The following is a 21,245-nucleotide window of genomic DNA, read 5'->3' on the forward strand; positions in this document are numbered from 1 at the left end:
TAAATTTATTTCAAATGATAAATCTATCACTAAATGTACAAAATACATATAAGGAATGTATATATTTTTTAGGATTCATACTGCCAAATGTATATATGTCCGACATTCCATTTATTTTATTTATTAACCAATGTAACAATGAATAATGTAATAACTATATATTATATGAGTTACTTAATTAACTGCTGTAATAAATATATATTTACAAAATTGTTGTACTTATCATGTTACAACAATTTTTGTTAGGATTATTGTAACTTCACATTAATTCTTATTTTGCATCGGTATACCAGAAGAAAAATAAAGATAATATAAAATTAAAATTAATTTCTGTATAAACTAGTTTGTATAACTTCTCTAAAAGAAATCTGATTTTTATACTGTATATAAGCTAATTTGAATGATTAATTATGTATAGCTAAAGTCAGAGAAAAATTGCTTCCAATAATTAACAATCTAAGTGGACCTTTCTCCCTCAGGTCTTTAGCACATTAAGGGTGTTTATCACACCATGTCACCATGTACAACACACTCATACTGCGGCTGGTTTCATGATGTCAAAGGACGAGGTCATTTGCATTGTGGGGCTCATGTCTCTAAGTTCTCGCCCTTATAAATACACAACCCTAGCAGACCATTATTCATCACTCACACTCACTTCTGTTTCGGTTCTCAGAGTTAGTTTAGCTTACGCACACTAATTTAGTAGACACTTTGTAGTGTTAACGGACATGCTGTCTAGAAGGGCTAGTGAAGACTCTCATGGCCAGAACTCCTCTTACTTTTTAGGATGGCAAGATTACGAGAAGAATCCTTATCACCTCATTCGAAACCCAACCGGAATCATTCAGATGGGACTTGCAGAGAATCAGGTTAAGTTAGCTGTTTAAATTATATCTTCATTCACACTCAGCTTTATACATACCATTTTCGTTCATAGCTTCCTTCCCATACTAACAACTATCCCTAGCTGTGATTTCCACGTCTATGAAATAAAATAATTTTTTAATATTTTTAAATATTTTATATCAATTATAAATAATTATATTTTATAATATATGTCAATATTTTTAAATATTTTATATCAACTATAAATAATTACATTTTATAATATATTGGTAGATGTAAATTTATGAATGATCTTGTAAAATAGAATTATAACATTTTAATATGATATCAAAATCATCTTTTAAAATTTATTTAGTTAAGAGTTTGTTGAGATTATCGGATGATTGATTATCTATAAATATATAAATACACACTTTAAATGATTTTATCAACTAAAATTAAAAATATTTTATAATATATAAAGAGATACAAATGTTATTTTTAAACCGAATTTTTGGATTATGAAATATAGATATTTTGGGTGACTAATTATTGATAAGAAATACCTTGAATTGTAAAAGAAAGAGAGAAGAAAATTTATATAAAATAAGAAAAGTAAAAAAGAATCCCTTGTGGAGGACAGAGAGACAGAAGAAATTTACAAGCATGCTTTACCAGTTGACCTAGGAACAAGGGGTTGGGATATGTCAACAGAATGTTTTCTGAGTGCGGTGCACATGTAAATTTCCTTGGTGTGCGGCTTATAGCGGCTATTATTATATCAATCATATATATATACATATTTCATTCTCTATAGTGGTGTAATGGTGTTCAACATTTTTTTGCTGACATCTCTTATTTTGCAGCTTTCATTTGACCTACTTAAATCATGGCTTCAAAGAAATCCTGATATAGTGGCGATGAAGCAAGATGGGGTATCCGTATTTAAAGAGCTTGCTCTGTTCCAAGATTACCATGGATTACCTGCTTTAAAAATTGTAAGACATGCTTACTGAGGCTTAATGTCTAAATAAAAAAATGATAGTGTGAAATTAGCTTTTCATGGCCTTTTCCTAACAATAAGTTGATGATTATATACTATACTAAATTAGACACTAGTCTTTCTGATAATAGTTAACAAAATTGAGTGGTAATTTTTTTCTTTCTGTAACTTAGAGGTGTATTTTTATACGTTTATAAAGAAAACTAAAATATAGTGATAAGTAAAAGTGTGTGTGTATATATATATATATATATATATATATATATATATATAAAAGTATATGTATATATATTGGTATAAAAACAGCAACGAACCTTAAACAAAATAAATAGTATATCTATTATTAGTTCAATTGCAATGGGTCAAAATAGAGGTACTTTATGAGAAATTATTTTCTATTTATACTTACAAAAAGCAACATTATAATTTTACTCTATCATGTTTTCAAAAGTTTATAGAAAACAGTAAGAAATAATAATACAAACTTGTTCTTTTTAAAATTACCTGACCCTTTTCAAATTAAAATGTATATATTTAATTAAACGTTCCCTGATATTTTCAAGTAAAAATAATATATTTCAACAATTAATGTTGGGGCATGTATATAGAATCACACCATTTTTGTTCTTTTACGTTTCATTTTTGTATGATTCCAAATAATGTACTTATGTTGTTAAGGCGTTCACTGATATTTTCGCAAATGTAAGAAAACTTTATTAATGACAATAACATGGTTGTGTTGTTATCTTGTTTGTGCTTGAAAAAACCCAAGAAAAAAATATCATTTAACTAAAAAAGAGATAAAAGTTGGCTACAATGTTGTAAGTATATTTAGAGTTATTTTCCATTAAAATTAAATTTCATCTTGGCACCATTCTTTTTACATTTTCATTGGGTGTGTTCACATTGAAGTGTTCAATGATATCTTCTTAGATTGTACATGAAGACTTTTCTCCTGTCCAACATAATATGTTTGTGTTGCTATCATTGTTTGTACATTATTTCGAAGTAAGCCTATAAAGATTGAACTGGATATAGATAGATCAAATTCAGGTACAAGCATTTTTAGTGTTATTGTTTTAATAAAATTAAAATTTTATCTTGGCAACTTTTTCTTTGATTTTTATTAGGAAGATCATTACAATACAACTCTATTTTTTAACTAAAAAAAACACGTAATACTGTATCTAAGTTTTTCTATAGATGCACCATTTTCTTACATTTCAATTTTATATTTAATTTACTCTTTTATTTTACTTATATTAACTTTTCTTTTATATATATAATATTTCTCTTTCTAAAGGATTATATGTTATTAAGGTGTTGAATGATAGTTTTTTTAAATGATATGTGAAGACTTTTCTCTCGTCCAACATAACATGTTTTCGTAGCTATCGTTGTTTGTACTTGATCATGAAGTCATCAGTGTAAGAAAAACATTAAAAAAAGAGAGATAAAACATTGGTACAATGGTGTAACTACACTTTAGAGTCATTTTATTAAAAAAAATATTATCCTGGTAACTCGTGTTGATTATTATTTCGTACATAATTATAAACAACTCTAATTTTGATTGAAAACGATATAAACATATTGATATATAACACGTATAAATTTAAAATAAATATGAAAGTGTTTTTAAAAACAAAAAATTATTTAGTAATTTTCAAATAGTTAAAATATTATATATATATATATATATAAAGAGAAATTTTGTAGCACAAAATCTATTTCCGGTTATTTTAGTTGTTTTATAGTTGCTTCTACTTTTAGGTAATAAAAAACCTCATTTAAAATTAAAATAACAGGGTTGGCTGTCGAAGTAAAACTTTAATAATTGATAGGAAAAATGATTTAAAATAGTTAATAGTTTTTTCTAAATATATTCTTTAATTTTTGTAATTAATATAGTTTATATTTGAGTTTAAGAAAAGATTTCTTTAACACCCAAAAAGTAATATATATATATATATATATATATATATACTTACAAATCATTATATTATTTAAAAATTAAAACTTATATACTTGAGAAACCATTATATTATTGGGATGTGAAGTGTAGCCTTTCTACAGTGTTTGATAAGATATCAGCACTCCGTCTGAGTTTATAAGATAGAAGATGAGTTTCTAAATAATTTTTTGATCTCTTGAAGGAACTGGTGGAATTTATGTCGAAAATAAGAGGAAATGGAGTAAACTTTGTTCCAGAGAATCTAGTCCTTACAGCTGGTGCCACTCTTGCTAATGAGATTATGATGTTTTGCCTTGCTGATCCGGGAGACGCTTTCATTCTTCCCACACCCTACTATCCTGGGTATTAATTCTCATCTATTTAAAAGCTTTCACTTCTCTTAAATGGTGTGTTGGTGTCCGATATTCGTATCGAACACCCACACCAATATTTATATGACACTTGTAGGGCACGTATATGTGAAGTCTCCAATTCAAAAAGTATTTGTTGAATTTCTGACAATTCTATTACGGTTCTAACACAATTTAAAAAAAAAAACATTAATTTTATAAAAATTCAAATTTATTATATAAATTTTTATTATGATTATAAAAATAAAAAACAAATCCTTTTGAACCGGTCATAAAAAACATTTTTCTATTTCAAAAAATAATATAAAACATACTTGTATATATAAATCTTTATTATCAATTTATATAATTCATAATTATATAATATATAAATTCTTGTCTCTATGTCACATTTTCGTATCTGTGTCATTGCTAAATCTTTCACATCACACACATTATTTTACTCTGCGCTAAATAAATGTGTAAAATACTTTTATCTCTCTTTTATATATATTATTTTATCTTTCTTTTATATATATTATGGACAGTATAATTATTAACATTTTTTCCTGAGAAAATGACCGATATTCTTTTAGTTTATTTTCGTTTAACTTATTCCCGTAATATTATTTGAATGCCAATTTATCCTCTAACCCTTAATTTTGTATGGCTTTAATTGTCTTTTAATTTAACCAATAAAATATTGACGTGCTTCTTTTGTTGACACGTATTTCAGTGGCGCGTGTCGTCACGTGGCTTAGTCCCCAAAACTTTCTAATAAAACACCATAATGTAGCGCACATCAGAAAAGAGAGTACAACTTTCTTCTAGATGTAGTACTCCTCACTCGACACCCATTACCCAACGTTTTAATTGTTTTTTTTTTATGTTTGAAATTATTGTAAAAAATACTGCAAGATATTACACTCTGGTTAAAGTGCTTAAAATAATAATTGTATATTATTATTACATTTAAGTTATAAAGGCACAAAAATATAAAAATCTTCCATAACTATTCATTACACGTTAATTAGCATGCAAGCTTCTAATTTTTACTTATTTTTGACAGGTTTGATAGAGATCTGAAATGGAGAACAGGGGTTGAGATTGTTCCAATGCATTGCTCAAGTTCAAATGGTTTCAGAATCACTTCCTCTGCTTTAAAACAAGCCTATAAAAAAGCACAAAAGTTGAATCTCAAAGTGAAAGGGGTGTTAGTAACTAACCCCTCGAACCCACTAGGAATAACCATGACGAGAACGGAACTTAACCACCTAATTGATTTCGCAATTGAGAAGAACATTCACATAATCAGCGACGAAATCTACTCGGGCACGGTGTTCGACCCACCTAAATTCGTGAGCGTAATGGAAGTTGTGAACGAGAGAACTAACAGCGTCAACAACATCCGAAATCGCATTCACATAATATACAGTCTCTCCAAAGACCTTGGAGTACCAGGATTTAGGGTGGGGATGATTTACTCAAATAACGAAATGGTGGTGGATGCTGCAACAAAAATGTCAAGCTTTGGACTGGTTTCCTCACAAACTCAGCATTTGGTGGCTAACGTGCTGAAGGACAAGAAGTTCACTTTTAATTACATTGAAGAGACTCAGAGGAGACTGAAGAGGCGCATGGAGATGCTAGTGTGTGGTCTCAGAAACGCAGGGATTCAGTGCTTGAAAAGCAATGCAGGGTTGTTCTGCTGGGTGGACATGAGACATTTATTAAGCTCTGCAACTTTTGAGGCAGAGAAGAAGCTTTGGATGATGATTCTTTGCCATGTTGGGTTGAACATATCTCCTGGCTCTTCTTGCCACTGCTCTGAACCTGGGTGGTTTAGGGTATGCTTTGCCAACATGTCCGAAGCCACGTTAAAAGTTGCAATGCGGCGAATGAAGGCTTTTATAGATTCAACCGTCTCTGTTGTCAACGAGAACGGTTGTACTTATGAACAATCTGTGAACGCCGAAAGAGAGTCAATTGCTAAATGGGTGAACTGATATGCTTCATTAATCTTCTATTTTGTCCATTTTCACTTCCAAAGTATTGACTATATACAGATTATTGCAGGAGTGATGAATATTGATTTCCAAAAATATGTTACTTCAAGAAATCATGTTGATTTATGGAAATGTTATTACTAGAAAATATGTAAAAATTAACTGGAGTTATAATAAAGTAATTTTTCTCATCTGTATACGAGTATAGATTACTTGCTCCTTAACACAAGAATTTAAATTATAAAAATAAGAACAGACTAAATAATAGTATATAAAACTACCGCTAAAATTAAAAATAATGTATTTAGGTCACATAGTTCAAGAACAGATGCTGAAAACATAGAGAAACTTCAAACAAGGCCAATAAAAAAAATTTAAAATCCAAATAATGTATTTAGGCATATTGTTCAGGAAGAGGTGATGAAAACATAGAGAATCTTCAAACAAGGTCAATAAAAAAAATTCAAAAACCAAATTTAGTCGACGATATGTTAGAATAGTTAGAAAGAAGTGAAGAGAAAACTGAAATTACATTGATAAATATATTACAAAGAAAACAAAATAATCCACATATATATATATATATTTATTTGTGTACTGTAATTTGATTTCAACTAAAGTAATTTAAGAATAACACGATTTTATTTAAAAAATATAAAAAAATAAGAGTAATCAAAATTATGTTTGATCACATAATTTCTCCTCTCACACTAAAGTCATATGCCAACACGACTTCACTTTGAAAAATCTGAAGTCATTTATGTATACCTTTTCAACAACTCTTATAATTGACAAACATTACTTTTCTAAGGTTTACAATCCAAACATTTCATACCCTACAATAAATTTTAAGGTCATGTGACCTTTATGTATTCAAAATTGAGTTGTTTCCTGATCCTATTTTTCCATGTTACATTCATCCATGAAAGGGAAAGACCCAATCCTTGTCACAACTTCACTTGCATCATTTTCAATTACTTCTACATTTGCAATTCCTCTAGTAACACCTGTTGTAACCCAACAACCTTATGACTTGATGTACTTCCTTCTTGCACAAATTATTTTATAGCCAAGGACAATCTACTCCATATGCTTGATGCAGAACCCACATTGTTGTTTAGTGGCTTGCTTTGTTGTCCAATGTTTCTAGTCTCAAGACTGTGCTTATTGTACCAGTTCCAAGCCTGCTAGTCCACTGTTACTGTAGATTCAAAACTAACATGTATTCTTCTGTGAATCTGAGTCAACATCAAGTATTCTTGTGTCATCTACCTCAATGGTATGTTAGTCTTTATTACTAATGTTATGCCTCATTGCTTAGCCTTTATTACTCATCAACCTTTCTTCCGATTGTTAAATGTGAAACTTTCTTAACCTTCATGACAATGAAGGTCTAACTTACATTTATTGGTACCTGCATATTTTGCACCTCAATATATTTTACTAATATTACTAATAGATAGTTTAAGTTATATAGACTAAGACATTTAATAAGAAAAGTTAAAAAAAATAAAATTCTTGTGCATTCAAGACTTAGTGTGGTATGAAAATATTGATTGCAATGAATTTACCCCATATTTTATTCTTAAGGATATGTTAGGTATTTGTTTATGATAAAATATATTTAATATGAGTTTTGATTAGACATTTAATACTATTTTTATTTATCTATTGTGTTGATATAATTTATTTTGTAATGATAATTGATTATACATGTTTAGGGGTGTTATAATTTATATATATATATATATATATATATATATATATATATTTATCTCTAATCTAAATTTTAGATCATTCAATGTTTGTAGTAAGAAAATGATTGAATGAGTCTTTTTAATATCGATTTGGTTTAATTTGATATTTCACTTCATCAAACCATTGAAAATAATTATAATTGGCACCAACAATCAAAACAACAACGAATCTTGAAAAAAATTAACAATCTTTAAAAGCTAACAATCATTTTACATATGAAATGACACATCCCAATATTTTTATATTATAATACTTATATGATATAAAGTTAAAAAAAAAACAAATTATGTATTATAATACAGATGGAAAAACATAATTAATTATTTTTTAAATTAGTTAAATCAGCTGAAAATAATAAATTTGTGAATAGTTTCTATCATTCTTTCAAAGTTATTACAAACTTTCTACGCTGAGTCAATATAAATAAATTCAAGAAAAACATTTTATTGATACATTTCAAATATACTTAGCATATCATTCAATTTAACACAAAAAGAAAAACAAATTTTGAAAATGTTCGTATAATCACGGTTTTTTAGATAATTGAATAATTTTTCTTTATTTTAAAATAATTAAATAATTTCTTTAAAATAAAAATTATATAATTTTTTAATAAATTGTACTATTTTTTATGTTTAATTAATTCATAAAAATGATAAAATTATAAAAGTGATAAATTTATAAAATTGTATATATTTAATGTAATAAAAATGTAAACATATTATTAAGGACACTGTTTTAGTTAATAAAATTATTATATTATTATAATACAAAATTATCTATATAATTTTGTATTAGTATAGTAGTGAACAAGTATATAATAAAGTACTCTGTTCTAACATAACATGATCCCATGCGCTGACGTGACATTCCTTCAATTTGATAAATAAGAGTAATGGCAAATGCTTGGTATCAAACATTATTAGTGGCAGTTCTGGCATGGGGATTGGCCACGTGGAGAATCCGTTACGAATACCACGTGGAGAATCCGTCACTCACGCTATTGGTGTGTTGGCTGGTTGCAAAAGGAAAGAGAATAGAGTGATGATATTTTGATAAGTAATAAATATTAATATTTATATTAAAAAATAAAAAAATATATGCAAAATGCAAATAGTTGAATTTTTTTCAAAATTAATAGAATTATAAATTTGTAAAAATGATTAAAATAGGTGAGCATGTTTATCAAATAAACATTAATCAAGAGAAGAACACGTTTTTGAAGCTATTCCACGTTTAAGTATGCACCTTTTCTTCTCAACTCTTGAAGAGTATTAATTAATGAAGAAATAAACGCAAAAACTGTTAGGGTTTCCCTTACCGGTTTCTGCAATAAACCTTCCCGTGAAGGCGAAGCCCCTTCACGTTCTTTTTTTCTTCGTCATTGTGCTTTTTCCACCCCATTCCCCCCTAACTCCACGTCCTTCACCTACAAATTATTCATCCCTTGCAGGTTTCTTTTTTTTCGAATATTTCCGTGCTCGTTATTCCCCTGTTTCACGTAACTGCATTTGATCTATCAGATATTTCGCTCATTACGAATACTTGTGTGCGCATGTTACTCTCGAGTTGTATGAACATTGAATAATAGTATAAATATATATATTTGTACCGCACAAATGATTTGTATTTTAAAGTGATTATATGCATGTTGATTTCCTTAGTGCTGCCAACTTTTTGTGTAGTTTCATTCATGGATTGTTTTCGGGCTTCTCTATTATGCTGTTTTGTCTACTATCTTGACTCGAGGTGAAATCCATTGTGTTTAGCTTAAACGGTGATGAGGTTACAAATCTATGGTACCATAAACAATGTTAGTCTGTTTGGTCATATATATGAAATATCTGTTGTCAATAGGTGCATAAGTTTATTCAGTTTTACTATTTAGTGTTTATTTGAAACCTGTTCAGTTGAACTTAATGCCAATCCATCCTTCCCTTTCCTTCTATGTTAGTAATTTACTGCACAAGTTCTTTTTTAACCCTTTTTATGTTTTCCGGTTTCCTTATCCTACCTTTTAGTTACGTACACTACCAGCTTTAACTACGATTTCATGAGAACAGAGTAGAATAGTCAAAATATCATATCTATGAAATATATAGTCTCTCTGGTATTCCTTGGTGAATTGCGTGAGGGTATTGATTATTATGATGAAAGGTTTATAGTACTTGATCCCATGTTGCTTTGCATTTGAACTTCACTTCCCTTCTCTTGATTGGTCTTGGTGTGTGTAAGTTTCAGATGAATGATCATTCTTTTTTATTTCAAAATTCTTTGCTTCTCGGTATTTTTTACTATTGTTTTTGAGGTTAAATTGACACAGGTTAGGATGCAACTTAACCAAATAATTAAAGGAAGGAATACATGGTGCATTCCTGAACTTGTCGTAAGAAATCCATATTTACTGGGGCATTAATTGGAATGTTATTGATTCAGGTGATGGATTTGATTTGGATGTCTTGTGTCATTCTTCTTGGGTAATGAGATCTAAAGTTTTGCTCAGTAGGCAGAGATGGACATTGCTGCTCTTTTAACCTCTGCTGGAATTAATATTGCGGTGTGCGTGGTGCTCTTTACACTCTATTCAATATTAAGAAAACAGCCCAGCAATGTCAATGTGTACTTTGGAAGAAGGTTAGCTTCCAGGCGTTCAAAAAGCCGGGATCTTTGTTTGGATAGATTTGTTCCCTCTCCTACTTGGGTAATGAAAGCATGGGAAACGACTCAAGAGGAAATGTTGACTACTGGTGGCTTGGATGCTGTGGTTTTTAGCAGGATGGTTGTTTTCAGGTTGCTCAATCATTTTAAAATTGAAACTTTTCAAAGCTGCATGTAATGCTTATACTATAGTTTTAATCTGAATTCCACAAATGCCACCACTTAATAAGGGAAATATATATTTTTTATCAATAAAAAATTAATTAAATTAAATAGAAAATTTAATGTATATTTGCACAAGAGAAGGTAAACATCTCCTCACCAAAAAATTTCAGCCCAACAACTAGTCTATTTACATCCAAGAAAAGGTTTTCCAAAACCTCCATATAGCTTAAGAACTATAACAGGTGCAGAACATGATAAACTAACAGAGATTTGCACCTGCAAGCATCTCCCTAGCTCGGATATTTCTTCCGGCCTTGGAGCTATAATCAGAGAAGACTCCGTAAGAAAGAATGTACAGTGCATAGACCCTACCAGCCACAAAAAATTCAGAGCGAAGATATCTTAATCCTAGATAAGTAGAAGTGAATAGATGGTATATTGTTAGGCTCAAGCATTATGATATTAGGCACTGGCATTATGCACCACAAAACTCTATGATCAATATTTGTTAAAATGCCGAATGTGAGCACAGCATTTTTATGATTTGTTTCTCTCTTGTATATAAATGAAGATAATCAATTTGTACAATAATAACTGGAAGTGAGACTTGTGCTCATAGAAGAGATACTGCGTTGACTATATATGATGCTTAATTGATATAGGTATGTCAGTTTGAGTCATCAAGTCACCAAAATAACTTTTTGTAATATTAAACTCAAGTTTGCGATGGTCCTTCTATGGAGTTTTACGTCTTTATTAATTTCAGTATGGTAAATTTACTTGTTTCAGTTTGTTGAGTTTACTTTCTGCACTATTTTATGTTACTCAAATTAAAACCACGCCCTAATCATCCACTTAAAAGTACATATAAAAATGAAAGAACTAATTTTGTTGTCCAGTTTTGTGGTTTTTGTGCTTTACTAACTATTGGTATCAATTTTTCTGTTTCAGTATTAGAGTATTTTCTGTTGCTGCTATTATCTGCACTATTCTAGTGCTTCCGGTGAATTATTATGGTCAGGACAGAATACATAAGAATATACCTTTCGAATCACTGGAAGTATTTACCATTGAGAATGTTAAAGAAGGATCCCAGTGGTATGAACCCGTTACTTATATTCTACATGGAAATTTCCATTATGTCAAATAGTCAATATTGTGTTGAACCTGAGAAAACAATGAATAAAGATCAGAAAAAAGAAAGTGATTTCTCCAATTAATGCTCTGAACACTTTTGGATCTGTCATGTGATTATGTTATTTCAAGTTATTTCTAATAACTAATAAAGTCTCTTGTAAGTTAAGGAAATTAAGTTTTTTATTAAAAAATATATATTTAAGTTTGACTTAATTCTACAAAATTATATTATTAAAATAAAATTTATTTTTCATTTATATACTATAATTTTGTTTAATATCTTGTTGTGAGCTCCATTTACTTTAAATTCATTTATAATTTTTCAAATACTGGGTAGAAAGTAAAGAGATGTAGATAAAAGAAAGTTGAGAATAGGAGTAAATTTACTTAACTTTAGAAAGTTTTTGTTGCCTCAAAATTTAAAATATGCATTCTAAATTAAAATTATTAAAGTGAAATTAAAGCTTATTTATTATTAAATTGGGAAAGCTTAACCTTCTCCAAAAAGCAACTAGAATTGTTTCAGGACGCAATCATTCTTTTTTTTTTTTTCACTCCCATTTTAGATGATAATGTGTGAATAATGAATGATTTCAATCAGGAATATTCCTACAAACTTCTTACTTATTGATTGTATTTATTCTTTTGCTTGATCTCAGGCTTTGGGCTCATTGTCTGGCATTATACATCATAACTTTAACAGCTTGTACTCTTCTTTACTCTGTAAGGACCTGTGACATGCGACATTAATTCACAAGATTAATTTCTTTATATGTTTTCAGAGTAAACTATGATTTACTTTTCAAATGTTTAAATGACTAACGAAGTGGAAATAATATACAGGAATACAAAAGCATTACTAATTTGCGGCTAGTACATATTACTTCATCGCAGCCAAATCCTAGTCATTTTGCAATTGTTGTCAGAGGAATACCCTGGTCTTCGGAACAATCATACTGCGAAACAGTGAAAAAGTTTTTCTCATTCTATCACCCCACAACATATTTGTCGCACCAAGTTGTGTATAAGTCTGGTGTAGTGGAGAAACTGAAGGTTTGTCTCTTTTTAAAATATTTCTCTGTTTATTAGTGTCATGCTATATTAATATTTCTCTAGTTTTGTGAGAATGCTATTTTAGTAGTGACGGGAATATTTGATAACGGGAAAATGGGAGAATGAGGTACTTATACAGTTGATCACTTCTAGTTCTTTTGGCTTAGGACTAACTTTAGAACAATAGCCCTATTTATCTCCGTACTACTCTAGACTTATCTCCTAAAGAGATCTTTGTAAAACATGCTTCTACAATGTCTCTTTAGAATATGCTAAACATATTTCGAAATTGGGCTTTGTATTACGAAAACTGAAGTCCAAAATCAAGTTTATATTTCAAAATTCCCTTTGTTTACTACTTGATCATTAGTCTTCACGTATTCTAGTTACGCATCCTTTGTGGCAATGCACTCGAACGTGGTAGTAGTGCGCATCAATGTACTTGATCATGGTAAACAGAATTGAGTTTTTTAACAAAAGATATCATTGACTTGTTGTCCACCAAAATCGTGGTTGGCTCTTCTTGTGATAAATCCAACTCCTTTAAGAGATTTTGTAACTAAATTGAATGGCAAACACAGGTAGCAACCACATATTACAATTCTCATATGGAAAGAGTCATAATTGTTTACTTCTTTGACATCCATGTGAAGGTAGTGTCTCCTATGTAAAACACAGAGCCAATTGTCCTTTTGTGGTCATCCATATCTCCTCTCCAGTCACTATCAATGTATAAAAGAAGCTTGTAATCATCAGAGAATAGTACTAGCCAAAATTTATTGTTCCTTAATTCTCTTTTGTCGTCTTCCAGTAATTTTTTGTTGGATCCTTCATGTAACGTAAGGTTCTACTTAAGTTCCTGAAAAGTGTTGGATCCAGTCCCTCCTTGTGTTTCTTTAGCTTCATTTCACATTCACATTCTATTGGTGTATCGACCAAACATGTTGCTTTACATATTGTCATCTTTTTCTTAAACTTCTTGAACATGCTTGGATTGCTACATTTGAGATCAAGTTATCTATATATATTTAAGCGCACAATTAAAACACTACTATTTTGTTCTTTGATATATAAGTTGCTTTCGATATCTTCTCATTATAATAGTGATTTAATTGTTGTTAGATTAGAAAAAGAATATATTTATCTCTGGAAAGAGTCTTTCAAACTATCAATTTGAGTTTTGAGAGAATAACTTCATTTTCGTCTTAATAATGATCTCTCACAAGTGTTGGATCGAGTATTTATTACTAACAAAAAGTTATAAAAATAAAAAAGTCACTATTTGTGACTTAATCCACTTAATCCTTTGTCATAAAATACTAGTTTAAAAAATCTTTCTCAAAATAATTATTCCAATAGAAATCAAATTCTTCAATTGTGATTCGGTTCACTTAGACTAAGTCACGGGACAATTGTTTAACCAACAATAATTTCCTCTAGAATAATTGTCTTATTAAGAATTGAACTTATAACATTCACTCTAATACCAAACACTAAAATTTAATGATCCATTTTACCTCCATCACACAAGACAATTGATATTACCAACAAGAATAACTATCTCCCAAATACACTATATAGAGTCTTCATCACACAAGACAATTGATATTACCAACAAGAATAACTATCTCCCAAATGCACTATCTAAAGTCTCCATCACACAGACAATTGATATTACTAACAAGAATAACTATCTTCCAAATACACTATGTAAATAGTCTTTATCTTGATGACCCAATTGCTCTTACCGATAATTAAGACTAGGAATGGAACCATACTGCTACTTTACCATCTCTTTAGATAGGATCTTCAAGCTCTAATTTCAATTTGTTGAAATGATATTTTAATAAAGGAAATATTTGAGAATGTTGAAATGATATCTTAATAATGAAGGGATTATTTGAGAATGGGAAAGACTAGAATTTTGGAGGGAATAATTTTGTCATATTTGATCACTTCAAAGTATTTTGAACTTGACACAAACTCTAAGAAAACCACCCTATTTATACTAGTGGCTCCTCATAAACCTATAGTTAGCATTTTGCCAACACATACTTAATCTAATGGCTGCAAGTGCCTTTCTTGACGTTATCCACAAATACTAGCATATAGATAATTCTATATACTACTCTAGAATGATCTCCTAAAGAGATCCGTTTTTAACTTGCTTCTAAAATGTCTCTCTAGAACATGTTAAACATTGCTACATTTTAGGCTTTTTGTTAAGACAACTAAGGCCCAAAATCGAGTTTATATTTCAAACAGTTTTTGTCTCTATTTTAATTTGTCATATATAAGTATTTTCATAACAGTTAATGCTAGATAAGAATTCCATTATTTGGTTCAAGGTGAATTAACTTGTATCAAGGCTTAGGGAAATAAGTTTCTTTTTTTTCTTTAATTTTGTCATGCTTTGCAATTTATTGGGTTATTTGGTGGAACTTTTTTCCTGTACTTATTTTTCTTAATCTTTCAAACCCAGGAACTTTCAGTTGAGATAGGGTTTCTTTCTTTTCAATATTTTGATATACGCCTCATTTTGCATTTTGATGTCCTTTTTGAGATGACAAAAATATCATCAAAGCCTTTCAAGGCTATGCAATACAGAATTAGTTAAAAATTTGTGCATAAAATTATCAAGAATAAACTCTTTCAGGAGTTTAAGGTATTGGTTAAGACTTATGAATGATCTTATTGGTGCCCCCATGAAACAAGAGTCCTTGAAGTGGAACTACTAAATTCTATTTTTGTTTAGAAGAATTGAAGAAGCAATGGACACGTTGTCGTAGATTTTATGGCATTATGTTACAAACCAATGCTCTAAAAAACTCAAGTTATTAAATGAAAGCTTATAAATAGTTATTACGGTCACAGTTATTGAATGTTTTTCATGGTCGTAGTTACCTGTGGCATGCTTCAGTTCCTGAATTTTTTCGTGGTCATAGTTATTGAGTTTCATTTGTATAAAGTCAGTGGGATTTCTTAATATCTATGACATCTTTCCCTATTTCCCTATTTAAGTGGGGTAACTGGGCTTTTATTTTTTATTCAAGAAGTACAAGTGCGTAATACTTCTCTTTTGTTTTGTGATTCTAGGGTTGTTATATGTCACTTGTGGTCTTAAAAAAATCTTTCTAAAATAATATAAACTTTTCAAGCATTCTTCTGTGTGTTGACATTACTGTTGTTTAAACTTTTGTTTTTTTAATCTTTTTCTGCTAGGATGATGCAGAATATATGTGTAAAATGCTCAGTTCTGGTTGTGGTTCAATGGAACAGACGTGTAAGCCAAGCTTTACGCAATGTTACTTTTGTGGAGGATCCACTAATTCTTTTAAGATTATTTCTAATGAAACTGATAGTATACATGGAAGAACAAGCTACTCTGACGTGCATTTAAATGGAAGAAAAAAGGTCAATTTTCTGGCTGGATTGATTTTATAATTACAATATTAATAATATGTTAACCCTTTTCATTATTGTGATCTAGTGAACTTCCATGATAAGAATTTTCTTGATCTAATATGATATGTGAAACCTCTTAAATTAATCTAGATTTGATTTTTAATGATTCACTTAATATTTTCTCTTCTGCCGCATTGTCCAATTTAAACCTTATAAACAAGTATCAACTATTTCCAGTAGATGTTTGTCTAGGCTTCCCAACATCATTTATAATGACCTACATAGAAAAGGCAACCTCGAGGAACATCATCAAAGAAGCTTCACTTTTTAAGTCTGTGGAACAAAAATCGTTCTTGTACCAGCTCCCCAACCAATTTAGCTGATTAGAATGAATTGGTTCTTTATTACACAGTATTTAAGCCTATTTCTTTTTAACTGTTTAAGAGCTTGATCTTTCTTTATCTTAAAATAATTGAATTTTAGTATATATTTTTATATAAGGTTGCGCTGGTTCAGCATATATTTTGCGCTGGTTTGTTACTTCATCTCATGCTTTTTATATGCGTTTGATTATATCTCTAATTTGTGTGTCCAGATATTTGGTGGTGGTCTGATACGTTAAAATACTTGTAATGTCTACTACTTGTGTATTATTAAGCCACGAATTAAGCAGTCATTACCGGGAGATATTTGTTTTGCCACTGTAATTATAGAAGTACATATATAATCGCTCTGGTTTTGTCCTAGAATCACAGTTTATGTCATGTGTCAAATTTCTGCTCATTTAATAAACAAAATATGCGCATGCTTGGACTCTAATACAGGAATCTGCAGCTGCTTTCGTGTTCTTTAAAAGTCGTTATGATGCTCTTACGGTTTCTCAAAGTCTTCAAACATCAAATCCTATGTTATGGGTCACAGAACTAGCTCCTGAACCACAGGATGTTTACTGGCCCAACCTTTGCATACCATACAAGCAACTTTGGATCCGTAAGCTATTTACATTTGCTGCTTCTGTCACCTTCGTCCTTGTATTCCTAATCCCTGTCACATTCGCACAAGGATTGACTCAACTGGAGAAGCTTGAGAAAATGTTCCCTTTTCTGACAGGAATGCTTCAAAAGTAAGATGTTCATCGGACAACATTTTCCCAATATTTATGGATTACAATTTTGAAACAAATAATCATGCATGAAAAGATAAATGTGGAACTTCATTTAAGAAACCCTCTCTCTGACGGTCCATTATATAAGAATCTACCTGCCACAAATTCCTTTTTGCACATTTCAATATTACTAAATTATCATATGCTCTATTAGACTGTGAAGCCTGTGACTTGCAATATGCAACAATAAATAATGATATAGAAGAATTTGTTCCAGCTTCTAGATCTTCAAAAAAAGCTTTTAAAAAAAATACAAAGCTGTGATTCTTGCTTGAAATGTTTTCATTTAGAATGATCAACTCAATTGATTGACTATGTTGAACAGTGGTTAATGAGTAACCCCACTTATTGGCTTAACTATTTATTAGTCCAATCTTAAAGTAGAAACAATTTTAACATACGAAGAATTCATTCTTTGTAATTTCTCCTAGATTTTATTTGTCATTCTATTAAGATTATTTGTTATTACCATCTGCTCTGTTTGTTTTCGTGTTTGTGTATTTGAAATACTTGTCAAAGAAAATAATTACAACGAGAAGGGTGGATGGATAAAACAAAACATTAAATAACACAGAAAGAATAGTAAATTAACGCAGCAAAGCTACCCAATCCCTCCCTATTTCTGCTACGGAAATCTCATTCAAAGACCCAATTTCTGTACAAATAAAAGCCATGTAATCTTATTGAAAATGAAGAGTAATGCAATATATATCTCATTTCAAACATGAGTTACACATAAATTAATGAATGTCACAACATTGTTTTTCTGTAAGTCGCATTTTCTTGTAAAGCGGGAATTGTTATAAATTGTAGTTGATGATTGTTTGTGCAGAGGATGTGGAAGTTTAGCTTGGAAATTTAAATCTTAAGCCGTTTTAAAAATTATTGTAAATTGAACAAGCAAATATTTATTTTGCAGGAAATTTGTGATTCAGCTGGTGACTGGTTACTTACCAAGTGTGATTTTGGTTTTATTTTTATATGCTGTTCCACCAGTGGTGATGCTATTTTCAACAATGGAGGGATGTATTTCTCGTAGTGAAAGGAAGAAGAGTGCATGCTCCAAAGTTTTGTACTTCACAATTTGGAACGTGTTTTTTGTTAATGTTTTTGCCGGGTCTGTTATCAGCCAACTTGCAGTCTTTAGTAGTCTTACAGAATTACCAGCCCAACTTGCCAAGGCTGTTCCAGCGCAGGTGATATGCCATATTTATTATACCTGGCAAATGCCTATCGAAAATTACGTATCCCTTGTGTGCATTTCACTTGCATAAAAGTTTCTTAGAACAAATGAATCATTAATTCTTCACTTTAATGTGACTTTTTCATGTCATACAGGCTACCTACTTCACAACATATGTTTTATCATCTGGTTGGGCAAGTTTGGCATTTGAAATTATGCAACTCTTTCCGCTATTTTGCAATCTGTTCCAAAGATTCATACTTGGGTACAATGAGGATACAATGAATGGCGACCTAACTTTTCCATACCATACAGAAGTTCCAAGGATCTTACTGTTTGGATTCCTTGGCTTCACCTGTTCTATTCTGGCACCCCTAATATTGCCCTTCTTGCTGTTTTACTTTGTACTCGCATACCTTGTTTACCGAAACCAGGTTACTAGTTCTTTCCACTTTTCCTCCTCTTTATTCTATTCATCGTCAAGTTAAATTGCGCCAATTCTTTTATATATATACATAAGCATTTACCTTATATGGGTGTTGTATATTTATTTTACTCTGTTTTATTTTGGGCATTGATAGAGACTTGGAATCCCTTTCCTACTTGACATTTTCATGTGCTGACAATTTTCAAGCAATTTTATATTGTGAGATTTATGCAATTAATATTTATCGGATAATATGAGATTAGGGGTTAGAAATCCACAGTTGGTGTCACCTTGGTTGAATGCATTTTCTTTTACCATGGTTTAGTGCAATATCAATGCATCATTTGGAAATCGAGGTTTTATTCTGACATCCCTGTAGTTTATCTTGTGAAAGCAGCAACTATTTCCCTGTCAATTTTTATACAGAAAAACGTTTAGCAGGGGCATGAATGCATTAAACCACCTCATTTTAGGATGAAATGCCTCAGAATGGTATTGTTGCACAAGGTATATAAATGAATATGATGGTTACGAGAAGCTGAGACAAATCATAGGACAGCTAACATAGTTCAAACCAAGGTGCGCGATATCGAATCTGGCTTCAAGGTGGAAATATGAACATAATCTGAAGGGATTCTTGGCATAAGAGAAAATCTGGAACTCAAGTGAATGCTTATTGGTTGTACGTATACTAATTTCCTTCCTTTGGACTATAAAGAACAGTCAGATTAGTCACCTGAAGATATCAGTCGGATTGAGAATACAATCATAGAAAATGATTTGCCTTCATCATTTTCTAGGTCATGTCAGAAACTTTAGAAATAAGAAACCTTTTGCGTATGGTTTGATTAATTGATTGCAAAGCTGGATATAGAATTTGATTATTTTGTGTACTATGTGTGGCAATTTCTTCACTTTAATCCACCTAGTGCAGTTTCGTAGTGAAAATTTTATACTCTACCTTCTGTGACACCATGACATGAATGAACTTTTAATGTTTGGCAGTAAATTTTTATAATGATAGAAAAAAAGGTTGGACTTAACACTTGCATTTTCAGATTCTGAATGTATATATTAACAAATATGATAGCGGGGGACAGTTATGGCCCATTGCTCACAACACAACGGTCATTTCGTTGCTCGTCGCTCAAGTTATTGCACTTGGGGTGTTCGGAATAAAAGAGGCACCGATTGCATCAGGATTTACCATTCCATTGCTGATTTGCACCGTTCTATTTCACCAATATTGTAGGGAACGATTTTTGCCAGTATTTAAGAACAACGCAACACAGGTGCTTGAACTTAATTAATTACCCTTACAATTCCTCCACCACTCTATTCCTTTGTAAGAAGACTACTTGACTTGTTGTTTGTTTTAGGTTCTTATCGACATGGATAGGAGAGATGAGCGTTGTGGGAAAATGGAACAGATTTATGAACTAGTGAATTCAGCGTATTGCCAGTTTTCTGGTTCTACTCAATCCGAATGTTTCAGCAGTCATCAAGGGGAGAGAGAACTTGATCGAACTCCAAAAGATATGGAGACAGGTTTGCTTCCATTTTCAGTGGAGGGATTTCAGTGAACATATGAATTTAAGGATATTATTTGATATATGATAGTTTTGACATTTTTGTTTATTTTGATTTTTCAGGGAAAGAAAATAGGCAAGAAGATATATCATGGCCACCAGTTCTTCATAGTTTCGATAAACCGGTAATAGGGGGGAAGTAATTTTAGTTTTTACAGCCGCTGTAGAATCGTGGTGTTCCCAAAAGGGGACGGAGCATGATGCATCAACAATTTTGATAAAAAAAATGGGTTCCAAATACCTCCCTACAAAACAGGATTTGGCTTGTCCCTCAAAATTTCAGCTGTGCCACAGCCACCGCCAATTCTCACTCAAAAATACAAAATCTAATATTCTGCTTAGTCATAACTCTACACTTCATTTATTTCTTCCTTGCTATTATGCTTTCGTCCGAGAGATCAACCACCAGGATCTAACCTCCCCATTTTTAACGTAAATAATCTTCATCATAGTTAAGGAAATTTAGGGAAACCCTACTTCATATGGAAATCCGATAAACTAAATTCAACTGAACTATAAAAAAAAATAGTTTTTTTTACTAAAAATTAAATTATTATTTCGTTA

At 30.7% G+C, this 21,245-nt stretch overlaps 2 protein-coding genes across 8 annotated transcripts; both read left to right on the forward strand.

Moving 5' to 3' along the window:
- The first annotated feature begins 663 nt into the window (after positions 1 to 663).
- On the forward strand, positions 664 to 6,208 carry LOC137821163 (1-aminocyclopropane-1-carboxylate synthase CMA101). Its single transcript, XM_068625631.2, has 4 exons — positions 664 to 872; positions 1,695 to 1,826; positions 3,988 to 4,148; positions 5,205 to 6,208. Exons 1-4 carry the CDS (start codon positions 732 to 734, stop codon positions 6,139 to 6,141), a joined length of 1,371 nt encoding a protein of 456 aa, XP_068481732.1. The 5' UTR covers positions 664 to 731; the 3' UTR covers positions 6,142 to 6,208.
- Positions 6,209 to 9,120: 2,912 nt separating this feature from the next.
- On the forward strand, positions 9,121 to 21,022 carry LOC137822474 (hyperosmolality-gated Ca2+ permeable channel 2.1). 7 transcript variants are annotated; one of them, XM_068627361.1, is made up of 12 exons: positions 9,121 to 9,352; positions 10,336 to 10,689; positions 11,674 to 11,820; positions 12,519 to 12,582; positions 12,703 to 12,912; positions 16,135 to 16,326; positions 17,142 to 17,440; positions 18,402 to 18,678; positions 18,821 to 19,099; positions 20,193 to 20,384; positions 20,472 to 20,640; positions 20,745 to 21,022. In XM_068627361.1, exons 2-12 carry the CDS (start codon positions 10,412 to 10,414, stop codon positions 20,822 to 20,824), a joined length of 2,187 nt encoding a protein of 728 aa, XP_068483462.1. In that variant the 5' UTR covers positions 9,121 to 9,352; positions 10,336 to 10,411; the 3' UTR covers positions 20,825 to 21,022. The 7 variants fall into 7 exon arrangements, 5 of the variants coding, with proteins under 5 accessions (XP_068483462.1, XP_068483461.1, XP_068483463.1 ...); XM_068627360.1 differs by having other exon boundaries at positions 9,127 to 9,352; positions 20,151 to 20,384; XR_011082924.1 differs by having other exon boundaries at positions 9,166 to 9,352; positions 20,183 to 20,384.
- Positions 21,023 to 21,245: the final 223 nt, after the last annotated feature.

This window comes from Phaseolus vulgaris, chromosome 9, assembly GCF_051622355.1.
Source record: "Phaseolus vulgaris cultivar YP4 chromosome 9, ASM5162235v1, whole genome shotgun sequence".
Lineage (NCBI taxonomy): Eukaryota > Viridiplantae > Streptophyta > Magnoliopsida > Fabales > Fabaceae > Phaseolus > Phaseolus vulgaris.

What these genes read in the sequence shown, in the direction of transcription:
- LOC137821163 (XM_068625631.2), top strand. Translation starts at nt 732, where the DNA reads ATGCTGTCTAGAAGGGCTAGTGAAGACTCTCATGGCCAGAACTCCTCT. An exon ending in GATTACCTGCTTTAAAAATT is followed by an intron (nt 1,827 to 3,987) that starts GTAAGACATGCT and finishes GATCTCTTGAAG; the next exon opens with GAACTGGTGGAATTTATGTC. An exon ending in CCCACACCCTACTATCCTGG is followed by an intron (nt 4,149 to 5,204) that starts GTATTAATTCTC and finishes TATTTTTGACAG; the next exon opens with GTTTGATAGAGATCTGAAAT.
- LOC137822474 (XM_068627360.1), top strand. Translation starts at nt 10,412, where the DNA reads ATGGACATTGCTGCTCTTTTAACCTCTGCTGGAATTAATATTGCGGTG. An exon ending in CCAAGGCTGTTCCAGCGCAG is followed by an intron (nt 18,679 to 18,820) that starts GTGATATGCCAT and finishes CATGTCATACAG; the next exon opens with GCTACCTACTTCACAACATA. An exon ending in TCCAAAAGATATGGAGACAG is followed by an intron (nt 20,641 to 20,744) that starts GTTTGCTTCCAT and finishes TTGATTTTTCAG; the next exon opens with GGAAAGAAAATAGGCAAGAA.